The sequence below is a fragment of the Pleurodeles waltl genome, chromosome 11, assembly GCF_031143425.1.
Source record: "Pleurodeles waltl isolate 20211129_DDA chromosome 11, aPleWal1.hap1.20221129, whole genome shotgun sequence".
Lineage (NCBI taxonomy): Eukaryota > Metazoa > Chordata > Amphibia > Caudata > Salamandridae > Pleurodeles > Pleurodeles waltl.
Window position 1 is genome coordinate 92,596,444 of NC_090450.1, and position 13,741 is coordinate 92,610,184.

The 13,741-nt window shown below is 40.7% G+C and overlaps 1 protein-coding gene across 1 annotated transcript in view; it reads right to left on the bottom strand.

The window, feature by feature from the left end:
- Nucleotides 1-13,741, bottom strand: part of PRKCI (protein kinase C iota) — a 224,825-nt gene that overhangs the window by 190,682 nt on the left and 20,402 nt on the right. Inside the window, exon 2 of the mRNA XM_069213180.1 lies at nucleotides 366-487. Within this exon, the coding sequence (XP_069069281.1) occupies nucleotides 366-487 (122 nt within the window). The remainder of the gene's footprint in view (nucleotides 1-365; nucleotides 488-13,741) is intronic.

Here is a 13,741-nt window from a genome sequence, read left to right on the forward strand (position 1 = left end):
CACCTTTTTAAGTTCATCGATCGATTACCTTGTGAATTCTTAATAGGTAATAGTTCTGAAGATAAGCAAGGTACAAACAAAGGCACTTCAAATAGCTACTAAACTAGGTAATCTGTTTTACTAATTGGGTTTGAAAAACGCAGGTCTTTACCACAGTCTTTACTCAGTCTTTCACTGTTAAGCCAGCATTGGTTTTTATTTGTTTGGCAAATGTAGGCTTAGGTACTAGTGCAGGGCTTTATTTAGTTCCTTTTCTTTTAGGGCCGAGAACAGGCCAAACCAGTTTTTTTTCTCCAGAAAAAAAGTCCTATATAACACAATGACATTCTACACAGAAAGGGTAGCACTGTTGAACATTCACGTACCTTCTTCGTCAATCCATTTCATGGTAAATAGCTGTTCATTGTCAAAAATGCACATGTCGCGAACATCATTGCAGAGCCCCTCGAACGAAATGGACGGCTCAAAATGCGTTATCATGATATCCCTGTGGTAAATAAAAAAAATATTTTATTCTCTCTACCAATATTTTTGTGAAACATTTAATTTCTTGCAGTCTCCATTTTTCAAGCCCTTTCACACACTGCCACAACGTAGAAAGCAATGATGGCAAGCCCATAGTATGTTTTTCAAGAGAAAAAAGTACGTTTTCAGCCAATAATTGCCTCAATTGTTACGGATTTATCCTAAAAATTCTAAACTGTAAATTTATTTCAAATAAGTACTTTAGTGCACCCATTTAATGATACAGCGGCAATTTAGCAGATGCGGTCATTAATGGGGTGAGGGAGAGCGGGAGGGGGGTTGGGGAGACAGGGGGAGAGGCATATGCCAACCGCACAGCTCTTTCGTGGGCCCCACTGCAAACCCACCAATACCGCATATAAACCTTGATCGAATAGTCGACGGCAGCCGTACAATTAGATGGCGCCACACACCCTGCATCCAACATGGCATAGCATTATCTTTTTATTTATTCAGTTTCCATGATTTTCTAGAATGAAGAGAACCAAGATAGAGGGCAAATGGAATGCATGTTTTATTTTGTAGACAGCACCCCACCGGAATGCATGTTTTATTTTGTAGACAGCACCCCACCGGAATGCATGTTTCCTTGCTTCTTTCCCTGCTTTTGCTTCTTCCGCCCATTCTCCCCAATTACTAGAATTTAGTTTCACAATTTATAGCGGCTGCAAAGTGATTCCCTGCAGCTTGAATCATTGTTTGCAAGTCACACACAAACATACCTATATTTATATAGATTTTACATTTTAATTTATCGTTCTCACATGGCCATCTGCAATTTTAGAAAAGTAAATTAAAAACGGGTGCTTGAGTCCTGATGCAGCCATGCATTACAACGTGTGCAAGCACACCTGTCAGATCACTCTCACTGGCATCGCAGACATCTTGTCATGGGTTTTTTTAAATAGTAGAGAAACCATTCCAAAATTGCTAGCCACCCATGCATTTTGATGGATGTGCTTTTAGGCAATTGTGGAAAAAAGAAATGACAAATAAATAGACAGTTCAGCCTTTTAGAGTTAAGACCTATCACCTTTGCCATTGCTTGTTAAATACTGGTACCGGTATTCTGCAGCACCAAGAATCAGGGATCTTTCATGTGTTCAATACCAACCTATACAACGAAAGCAAGCCTTTTGCCAGACATCAATCTCCAATACTACTGCAGTATTGCATTTGTTCTGGAAGCCCTTGAAACCTTCATCTCTTAATTTTTAAATTATTTCCACCGAAACTTCTATTGTCCTTAGTACTAACTGGTTTTGGGGATACATTATCCAAGCTTGCTCTTCCTGTAGAGTCTGTCTACATGTAGTTTCCAATTTTTTGCCCGTAATTGCTAAATCAGATGTAGGCCTGGAGTAACCATCAACCATAACCACTAAAGATCAACATTGTTTAAATGTTTTTTTGGAGGCATCCCACAAATTACGCTGTTTGAAAGTCTGAAAGCTTGTTTTACGATCTCTCTCGTTAGGTAAACTTGCCCATGAAGGGTGTCAACTGGTTCTTGAGATCTTGCTCAGTGAACAGGATCCCACAACTGGCTCGTACTGTGACTTTCTGCACATGCTTTTTGTTATGGTTATCTGCCTGAAATTAGGAGTCAACAGAGGATCAATCTGCCCCCTCAAGAGAAGCGCACTCAATCTTTCCCTGCTACTCCATCTAAAAAGCCTTTAAGCAGAGCTTTCAAACCAACCCCCGGCCACTTTCCAAGCGGTTAAATATGTGCATGTAATTTTAACGAGCTTTACGGGAAAATTCCTGTCCACAGCGAACAGCACATAACCTTGGAAACTGCTCCAAGTGCTTTACCGAACCTTCTCAAACAAGGAACTCCATCGCTAATCCCAGCTGTCAGATTCAGAGGCCTGGGAAAGCGTGAACAGAGCCGGTATACCGAGGACATCAGAAGGCAGGTGTGGTGAGGCAGGGTTTAGGCCCAGGTTTACCTGCAAGTGCATGACTGACAATAAAATAACCACAAGGCAACGCCTGGAATTTTAAAGAAAAGTGCAGGCCAAGATCAGGGACTTTTACCCCGATTTGGTAAAAAGCCGTGTGCCGCTGAACAACATTTTCTCACTTAGCGTGGAATTTCAAACATTTTTTGTTGCTATGAAATCCTAGCTCCAAATGCCTCTATGTGGTCTTGTCCAAGCATTTTTGATCCGTTCATCAAGTTACCTGGACAGGAAATCATACATTTAAGTAATTTTGACAAAAGGAGCAAACATTGTAAAATTGTTAAAACTCCATCAAGATTAACACTCCATATCAATAAAGGAAAAATATGCGCCTTTATCAGCCGTATTAATAAAACGTTAACGAGGATTAGTTGAGCATTAAATTACAGACCGCACGAATTGAAAAACGGTTTCTATTTCCTGGCAGAGAATGAATCTTGAAACTTAAAGGCGAGCGACAGGTTTACACTGCGTGACTTTGACAGACGTAATAACTAACCCTAACAATGCACTTATCAAAAGGCATGACTCATCACTTTACAATTGAGCTGTAATGAATCCCACAAAAACCGATCTCTAACCGGAAGCTGTTAAGATTGTGTAAGACGTTCGGGACACGCTTCTCTGATTCACATTAGTTTCAGGTAATTAACATAGGTGAATCACGATTTCAAAGAGTCATCGGTGAAAGGTTTCCATGAAAAAAACAAAAAAAAAAAAACTGTAAAATGATGTACAAGTAACTTGCACTTTAAGTGGACATAGGCTTGCCTTTAAATACATTTTAACAGAAGTCGACCAATAAACACGAGTTCTTTTTAAAGAAGATATTACTTGTCTTTGATATTTACATGAGCAAATAAATTGGATCAAATTAGATTTAAAAAAACGCAAAGGAGAAAATGGCATTAACTTGTTTCCTTACAGCCTACTTTGCTACGTATTTTTACAACTGCAATTTAGCAAAGGTAACAGTGGTTTCCTTAATGAAGTTGTGATCTTGAAATGCCATACTTTGAATCAAATACTGGATTTTTCCCCATTTCCTGCAGTGAAGGCCTTGCAATACGAAAAATAGCAGCTGGATTTATCAAGGCTACCCCTTAGGCTCCCCAGAAGGTTGAAAAACTCAACAGGGCCTTGCCAGTGTTCAAACTGCTTATCTTCGAAAGCCAACCAAACGCAAATACGTGCTACCAAGCGCCAAAACGTATGGAAAAAATATCATAACAGTAAATTATGTAAAAAGTCATTAAGCAGTCATGCTTACGGCTGTACCAAATGGTATAATGTGGCTTAGGGACCAGGCCTCAAAAACAAAAGAGAAACAAACCAAGAGTAGAAACAACAAAATGGTACAGCTAGAAAAGCCCAGTAGATAAACCTTTTTATAGTGACAAGCTTGTTTCACACGGCAGGCTGTCAGGTTGTGCGAATCCTCAGTGATATAGAAGCAGCTTAGATGGAACAGTTAAGGAAGCCTTCAGTTCGCAACATACCTGAAGCATCTCTGGTTAAAGCAGCTGTTTAGATTAACCTTTGAGGAACCTTTAGTTCTTAATGGGCAGGTTCTAATGAAGCTGTGAAAAGGGTCAACTCCTTCTTGTGCAGTGTATGGGGAAGGCAACTTATGGCCAGAACATCCACATCTCATTACACAGGGAGGCATGAGCAGAATGAGTGGAGGTCAAAGGCCAGGAGAATGCAATACAAGTCCGCAAGCATTGGCCAGCCAATTGGTCTGGCATTGGCCAGAAGCTCTTTTTTTGGCTATGTTTATTTTGAAATTGTTTTTGCTAAACGTTATACTTGTGGAAGTTGTGGGGGCCTCACAAATCAAACACATTTTTTGTTTTGGCCCCAAAAAGCATACTTTGCCATAGTATTCCCCGACTGTGGGAGGATGTGTTCCATGTAAAACAAAATACTGTCACTTAGTGACATCAGCCAATGGCTGAAGTCAGCTGATCCACAGCCCCATGATGTAGTGTGGAGGAGAACAAAACGTAAATAACGAAATAACACACAATGAATGAAGGGAGCTGGCTGAAGGTAATCCCCAAAAGTAAGTATATTATATATAATTTTAGAACAATCGAAAAGTCTTTGTTAACGCTAGACCTTAAAAAGAAACAAAGAAATGAGGGCAGTGTAGGAATAATTAGAAACAGGTCGCTGTTTACGGAGTTTAAAGTCCCAGGTATGTGCCTTCCGGTGAAGGTTGATTTGTTGTGTGAGCGGCTGATTTTCAAGAGGACACATTCAGTTTGCGTCACATACGTACCTTTCTGGGTGAGTTACAATTCCAACACAAGTAAAAGCAATGCTGAGCAAGCATTGGCAAATCTGACCTTCAGCCTAGACAAAGGGTATAGTAATAGCTGGTTGACAAGGGGGGGGGGAGGGGAGTTCCCTTAACCACAGAGGGGTGAAGATAGAGAAAGACAAAAAACAGAGAGAAAATGAGGAAAAAGAGTGAGTTGTTAGAATCCATTTTGAATTGCTTCGTTTCTTTTACACGTGTAAGTTTGAGCTTTTGTTGTCTCTGAACGCACTGTCTATCACATATGTTATCTTATGTATATTTGTTTAAGTAAAATAAGCCTGGTTCCACACCATAGGCTTGCAGCTGGTTTCTTTCCCTAACTGGGGCACTGTACTCATTATAATTATGTGTTCAAAATAACTAACTGACCTCGGCTGTGGTATTTTGGGGAGGGAAAGGCGGATATCTATACCTTTGAACCACGTAACCCTTTGAAGGGTCTCAAGAATGTGGGGAGTCAGGCAGCTGCAGAGGGGAGGCAAGGACAAAGCTGGGAATGGAACCGGTGTGTGGAAACTGATTAACTCCTTAAAATATCTGTATGACGTATATCATTATTTACACATTTTATGTATCCTTTGATGTATGAGTATAAATATCACTGTTAAACGCTTCATGCTAGCACACTTTACTTCGGGCCTGGGATGCCAGTGGTAAACCTGTCCTCTTTGCTGCAGCAAAAATAAACAGACCTTTGGTCATTGATTTTTCACTCCGGCTCTCCGTGTCAAAAACTCCTTTGTAAATGCATTTGTAAGTATCTGCAAATAAGAAAGATTTGACAGAGTCTTGGGACTAGCCCAATTCATTTTACCAGGGCTCCCCTGGAAAGAGGGGCCCCGGGTAATTGCCCACTTTGCCAAAACCTTAAAACGACCTGATGCCATTACATGTGTTCAGTTGGCCCATACCTGCTCTTACACTTATAATTGTTAGTGAATCTTAATGGTTGTGAACATTAAAAATAATAAACTATTGCAAAGTTCACTGTATGCAGTAATCAGTCTGCACTATATCGTACAAACAGGTAGTTGCCTTATTCATAAATCATGATTCAAAGATCAGTATACATACAAGTACATGAGTTTCATTTTCAGGTTACAAATATATAGATACTGAGAACATGCAGTCTTTGGACAGCTAAACCTGCTAAAGCACCGACAAAGTCATTAGGTCTCACTTTTGGAACCTACTGCTTTGCCAAATGTCTTATCAGATATTTCAGCATCAAAGACACTGTGAAGCATGACTTAAAAAAAAAAAAAAAAAAAAAAAAAAAAAAAGTAAAAAAGCTATTTTGTAGTTGCATGCAGCAAAGCCTGCGTGCGGCTACAAAATGATGGAAGTGGTTTTCTTTGGTTTACCAATTAGAAATGGATCAGTGAAAAAAAAAAGTAGTACAAGCTATTAGGGGAAGTAATGGGTGAGAGGAAGCATCACAAAGGGACTGGAATTACAGAGGGTGAGAATGGAGATGCAACATGGGGGGAAGCAGAGGAGGTAACAGGTGTGCGGGTAGGGAGAGAACATGAAGGCGCTGGGAGGGAAGCAAACAGAGAGAGGGCCATGGCGGTGAAAGCAAACATGAAAGACAGAGCAATGTGGAGCTGATGGGAGAAGTCACTGGCAAGAAAGAAGGGAGGAGGATGAAGTACATGAGGATGAGCGTATCAGAGAGAGGGGGAGAAAAGTACAAGGGTAGAGAAACAGCAACAGGTGTGGCATGGGGGGAGGGAGTGTAATACATAACGGTGACAGCAGTAAAAACATATGCACTCTTGTGGAGTGCTTAAACAAAAGGAATAAGTAGCACCTGAAAAGTGAGCAGTGGAAGGACACAAGTAATTCAACCACGCTCCAGGGGCGGGAGAATGCATGACAAGGAAGTAAACCCACAAAAGTTAACAAATAAGACGGATGCAAACGAGAGTGATATTGAATCCAACCAATGGTATGCAATATGTGGTGTCTACGCACACTATCAGCTGGCAATAAGTCTTGCAGTAGAGAAGATACGCGCTGTCTAGTAGCAAGACCTAAAGAGGAAATGGCCTGTTGCTTGGAATGGCGCCTCTCACCCTCTCAAGCTTTGTTTTTTTGTTGCTTCTGTCTCATGTTTTAGAAAAGAGGGATTTTGCTCGTATGAATCCTTCTCTGCTCGCTTACTCAGTATTTAAACAACTATGCAAACTGCAGGGAGTAGATTTACATCTTTGTCTTCTATCCATCCATGGCCATTCCCCTCCTCATCTTCCTCAACAATCAACTTTCTCCTGCTGTGGAGATTTCACGCTCTGTTCTACTCTTTTCCAAATTCAGCCTTCCACAGTGTCTGAAATTTTATGTTAAAAGTTTAAACTAATGAAAAAAGCTGCTATTTAAAAACATGTTAACCAAATGTGTGCCCTTTCTATCCAATGCATATCTCAAGTGCCTTCTTAAATGACAGCCTGAAAGTGCATTAATGCCACATATTGGAGAGAATCCAGCCTGCTTGCAGCAGCAAAATATTCAACTGATGTGCTAATATTCACACCAATAGTTCACTTTTTCCAAAACAGAAATAGCCTTTCAGACAGTCTTTAAAGTTACATAGTTTATCGTAACCACATTTCCCCCTCTCTTTCCATCCAATGCGCAGTTACTACCCACTCTGACATCCCCTTCTGTGTGTAGCTACTTCACTGATCTTCAAGTGTACTTTTAATTTCTCTCTATCTGCTTCTGATCAGGACTCCAGTTTTTGGAACGAATAGATCTCTATGCAGACCAGTTGGCCCATATGAGGTTAAGATGATGGGTCTTGGTGGGTTTCCAAGTAACATTAAACTGGATTGTTTGTCCCTAATCTTCAGTGCTCTTTATCTTGCCATCGGATTTGTGACAAGACTTGAATTGAAGATATTCCATAACGAAGTTTGGACCAACAGTAATGAGAAAGACCACACAGCATAAATGGATGAAATTTCGATATCGATGGGGAGACCCAGAGAATAGGGGAGACACAATGTTAGACATCAAGATTTTTGCATAATATGCAGACCAGGAAATAAACTGCATCAAGTTAAGACTTCTTAGAACAGAGGAAATTACACGCTATAGTATGGGAACAAATGTGGACAGGTGAACCTGGAAGTGCAAAATGTGAACACATACGTCTGTAAGACCCAAACTCACCAGGAAAAAAGGAAACTGGCAACCCTGAAGGAAGAAGTGACTTACTAGGGAAATCTCACTGCTGGGCAGAACGGTAACATTCAAAAGAATAGTTCTATTCAGATTCCCAAATGCATTGTCCAATTAACCAGTCAAAACATTCAGATTATGCTTTTCAGCTGAAGTCATGCAACTGAGGTGGGGTTAGAAGGCTACTGTGTGCCCCCACTGAAGCGGGCGCTATTGAATTTGGACTGTGGGACAATGATTTAATCTTTAAATCCGAAATATACTTCTAAGAAGTCGGAATGTGTGACCAAGTTTCAAGTTAATTAAAGCTCTCTTAAAATTGCCTCGACGAAATCAGGTATCTTCCACCACTCAATAAGGGCCAGGGTCTTCTGAAGCTTGCATGCTATTTTTAGGACAGTAGCCTGCATGCAATTAGTGTATAAGATGAACTTAAGTAGTGTGCAGTTATTGTTATCAAACGTATAATTCAGCTATCATACACTAACAATGGGAAGACCTATGCTTTCAGAAGGGGCAAGAAAGGAGTCATCAGGGAACAAACTATGCTACGGTTCACTGAAAAGGGATTCCGTGTGGCTGAAAAGAACAAATAGGAACCGCTGAGGGGTTGCTAAACCATCACAGTGGATTTGAAATGTCCAATGTGTAATGCTAGAATGTCACACAAATGGTGGTAAATTTACCTATAAAAGTTGTCTGTTACAAAGTTTTAGGAATGATCAGGTGTATGTACTTTAACTGACCGGTTGCAAAAATTAAATTAAAAAAAACACCTGGCTATTTGAGCATACAAAATAATTTGCACCCAGTAAACCTTTGCTGCATTAAAAAAATGAAGAAAAAAAAAAAACACACTGTAATCAACGCTGGTATTCTTCACAGGAATTTTGCTCTCCTCTGGACAGGGTGTCAAGGCAAGTAGGTAAAGTTTGCCACAAATTCTGGAATACTGATCAATTTATGTGAGGGTGCCAACTTGGGATGTAGCAGCAAAATAATTAGTGGAAGGATTGAGTATTTCACTAGATGTGGAAACTCCTAACCAGGGGTGTGAAAATTCCTTTAGCCAGACGCCCGGGACACATTGTTTGGGGTCCAGGACACAAGTTTTCATGTTTATTTTGACCTTGGGACATGGAGGCCCAAACCCCCGCAGCACAAACCATTTGGCTGCCAGTTCACAGTAACACATTATGGAGCTGGGAAGGGATTGTCTGCAGATGAGGTAATATCTGTGTCCACATGCTAATGCTGTACAAGCCTGTATTAATGGATCATTAACGCAAAGCCTTCATTATTAAGGTAAGTGCTCTAAATACATGTTTTAAGCTCAGACTGCAGTACTGACAGTGGTTCCAGTAAAAACAATGTGTGTACACACGATTGCAAAGTTTAACAGGGTACGTGTAATGTTCTCAGAACGCTCTCTGATTAGATGCAAATATTTGCACATGCACGTAAGCAAGACTGATGATTCTTTGCTTTCAAAATAAAAAGTTCACACAAAAATATAACTAGAAAAAAAAACCGTTTTGCTAAAATACTGTGACATTTTAAGTAACATTCCTTTGAAGCATCATTCAGTAAAATGGTTTAATGCATGCTAGTGTTTCCAAAGATATTCATGATGGCAAATCAGTGAAACCAGTTTCAACAAGATTATGGGAAAGATGAAAATAAACAAGCATTGGCACAGCCAATAGGTGTGACATTGGTGGTCAGTCTTGGTTTTGTCAATAAATGTCTTATTTTGGCATGGCTTTTGTAAAACTTTGTTGTGGGAGCTGCCAGGCACTTACCACTGAAACAAACATTGGCAAAAAAGCAAAACAATTTTTTAGTTTTAAAAACAGCACCAATTGCCTCAGGAGTTTCTGGCACTGAACAAAACTACTTTGTATGCCAATAGGCTCCTTGTGAAAGAGCAGATTGCTATCACTTGCAGTGAAGCCATCTGATAGAGAGAGAATTTTAATAAAAACAAAAGGCCTTGGTTAACGCTAGACCTAATTAGGAGCCCAATTGTTAAGGAAAGTCAAAAAGTGCACCCATGACATATGTTTTTGCATTAGTGCAGAGTTTCATATTTCATGAATTCAAAAGAATTTGCCGAAGTAGACCAGGAAATCGTATTTTTAGAAAATATTTGTGACCTGTATTTTAGCATTAGCAAATAGGCATGTGTAGAAAATACGTTGAGTGTTTACAAGTTCCCTTTCCCTCCAACCACTTTTTACCCCCAACCCTGGAAGAAGTTTCACTTCTGCCCTTGTCAGGAGAAAATGTCCAGCATTTCCCAGTATGAGAAAAGATTAGAGAAGAGCTGGTAAAACCCTACAAAACATGCAAGTTAATAGGTTAGCACAGACTCAAAAGAACATTCCAACTCTGGAACTTCTGTTTACTGCTGCCTCCTGCCCCAGTATGTAGATCTACAGAAAGGTGGCAAAATAAAGAAATTGCTAGTATACAAGCCCTACTATAGTATTAGCCCTGGCATTATCAGAGGTTACTTTCTGAGCTCCTATATAATGAGACTGCAGTCAGAATGTGTCGCCACTCTACATGGTGCCAAAGGGACACGTAGATATTTTATTAAATTCCACACCCCTGGATTGACAACTATTTTGTGTGTCCGCTAGCAATGAAAAAAGGGAGAAAAAGGAAGATGATGGCAATTCTTTATCTGTAAAAAGGACTGGCTTTGGGTTTGCCCTGGAGATACAATTTGGTCACAGCAGAAAGTAAGATTAATGAGCAAAACGTTCATATTATGCTGAAACACAAGAATAAAGTTATACAGAGAGTTACATGTTGCATCTTTAAACAACTGGTAAAACCCTATGAAGAAAACTACAGATTATACAAAAACCAACATTATCAACAGAATAACAACAAGCATGTGCAATGCAATGGGTTGCACGTTTGCTTGAGTTAGAGCTATTAGCGTTGTAAATTCCTAACTGGACTTTTTCCACCACATAAATTGAAAAAGAAAAGTAAAACAGTTGACATAAGCTAGCCGATTCAAAGCACCACGGCCAGCATGAGCACGAAGGAGACACACAAAAGGAAAAAGAAGTTCACTCACAGTCAAACGTATTGGCAATCATGCAATTATCCATGTAACAGGGTCGATGGTGAAGGCGGTAACCAACCCACCCCAAGGAGGGACAAACGTAAAGCTTTTACCAATGATGAAGGATTATTGAAAGGCAAGCAAAGGAATGAGTAATAGTGATGGGCGTGCGGTGAGCATGGCTAAAAGGCCACAGATAGATTACGCGCTCGACCTAAAAACTGGAATTGACTAACATTAGTAACTTATTAATCTTGATGGTACAATTTGATCTCAGATATTGGAAATGTAAATTGTGCAAAGATATGCAGACACTAACGTTTATCTTGATTTAGATTCCCTTTCGGTCACAGCACTTTGACATTACATAGTATATTTGAATTAATCAAAGAAATTTAAGTAGAAATGTGTTTTGAAACTAATACCAATGAAGAGCCTTCTGTTGTTCGGTCTCTCCAACCTCACAATTGGGTGCTATATGGGTGAAAGTGACCTTTCAGAGTTCAACATTGATGAATTGGTCATAAATGAGTAACACACAGATTCACCTTTCACAACATACTGATTTTTTCAGCCCTCAGGTAAAAACTCCTTTATCTCCTTCACTAAACTGGCCCAACCACCATTAATCATGACCAGATAGATTTTTTTAGGTTTTACCTGTACATCGCTTGCAAAATGTATTGTAATTAATATAAATCTTAAAAGGGGCTTACATCCCACCCTTGCTTTTTATTGGTTCCTGTGTTTGCCACTTCTTTTTCCTCCGTTTCTATTGGCTGTAGCATACTATTTTCAAAATTAGAGGGGATTTAGGAGGGATTATGGACCAGTGTATATCCTCCCAGTGGAAATGTCAAGAAATATGTGATACACTGTTCCAACCAAGAAAGAAAGAAAACAAATGGCAGGGGTCCTAAATTTTAGGAGCAAGAAACCTCACACATCCATAGGATGTCATGCTTCATCATCGGTACTGCTCCTCGTCAGACCGGCGCTGCAATGTCTGACGGGCACCACCCCTAATGGGGGGGCTCTTTGCCGGAGATCTTTTGCAATGATGGTGCCGTGACCCCAGAAGTAAATGTGTGAAAAAGGAGATCGAAAAAAATCGTGGTTTAAATTGGCTCACAAATCTGCCACTGGGTCGATAGTTTTATTGGACCAGATGGACGGTCAGGGCCAAGATTAAAAGATATATATAGTCAAAAAGAGTGAACCAGAGGTAATGCTCAATCACTCTGTATGAGATAGTGAAAGGGGGAATTGGGGATTTTCCAAAACCTACCCTATCATGGGTCAACATGTTTCGCATCCTGGTGGTCCATACGGATCCAGTGATGCTTCATCAGGACCTAGATGATTACATGAATCTCCAATTTATATGGGCCACATATGTTTCCTAATACGAGTGTACCGTCAACGGAGGCCAGAGATTATCTGGAAAAATAACCGTCACTTACATAAACATGGAACCACTTATTCCTATCTGTCGCCCGTCCTACATTAGAGAACGAGCATCCTAGGAACACAAAGACCTATAATCCAGCGTAATTAACGTTTGGTAGATAAGGTGCTGGTGGGCGGTGAACCTACCCAGGTCCGAGGTCCCTGCATATCCTATGGATGTGTGAGGTTTCTTGCTCCTAAAATTTAGGACCCCCGCCATTTGTTTTCTTTCTTTCTTGGTTGGAACAGTGTATCACATATTTCTTGTAGCATACTATTTCCCGTTGTTCCTTGTGTGTTTATCTTATAAGTGTCCTGTGGCCCAAGCACTGCTTTCCAGGGGCAGCTCCTCCTTTGTGTCAGCAGCAGACCTTTAAAAATAAAATGATAATAAACAATGTTTATTATTGTTTTTTTTTTTTTTTTTAAAGGGCGGGCCATGGGGGTGACGAGCACTGAGGGGAGTGCACAGAGCACTCCCCTCAGTGTGCATGTATGTTTGGCCGGCCAAACACACATGGCTCTCTCTAACCTGGCTCTGTGTTGCCAGGTTGGAGAGATGAAGCTGAGGTTCCCAGTCTGTGTTGGAGCACCCATCCAGGGCTCTGAGCGGCGTCAGGATCGGTCACAGGGCAGGCTGGGAGCCTCTGCCTGAAGGAGCGTGGCAGAGAGTGGAGGTGCGGAGAAGGTGATATATATATATATATATATATAAAAAAAATTGGGGTCGCCATGCCACTTCTTACAATTGCCAGCCGCGTCTGCTGTTTTCATCCACTTTGATGGAACTTCCTTTAAGCGTGTCAGCACCTATGCATACTTTGTGGGAAGCCAATGCTCGGATTGCACCTCACACTCACCAGTCCCCCAGGGGCAGAAGGAAGGACCCACTCTAGTGCTACATGTTGCTTACAAACAGATCCACTCGTGAAGCACCGGCAGTCAGCAGGAGCGCTGCATCAGAGGCTTGCACTTGTTTATTTGTGCATTTCCTGCCTCAGTGATTACAGACACTACGGACCGCCTTCCTATCAGGAAAAAGCCAGGATTCAGGTTTCTCACTCTTGGCAGGTAACTTAAACGCCTGTCTTATCTAATTGATATGTACGCAGCTTCTGATACGTCCAAACATGACTGAGTGCTGGAATACCACGCTGCTACAAAAAGCCCGGCCTTTAACTTCATTCAGTTAATCGTTTCTCC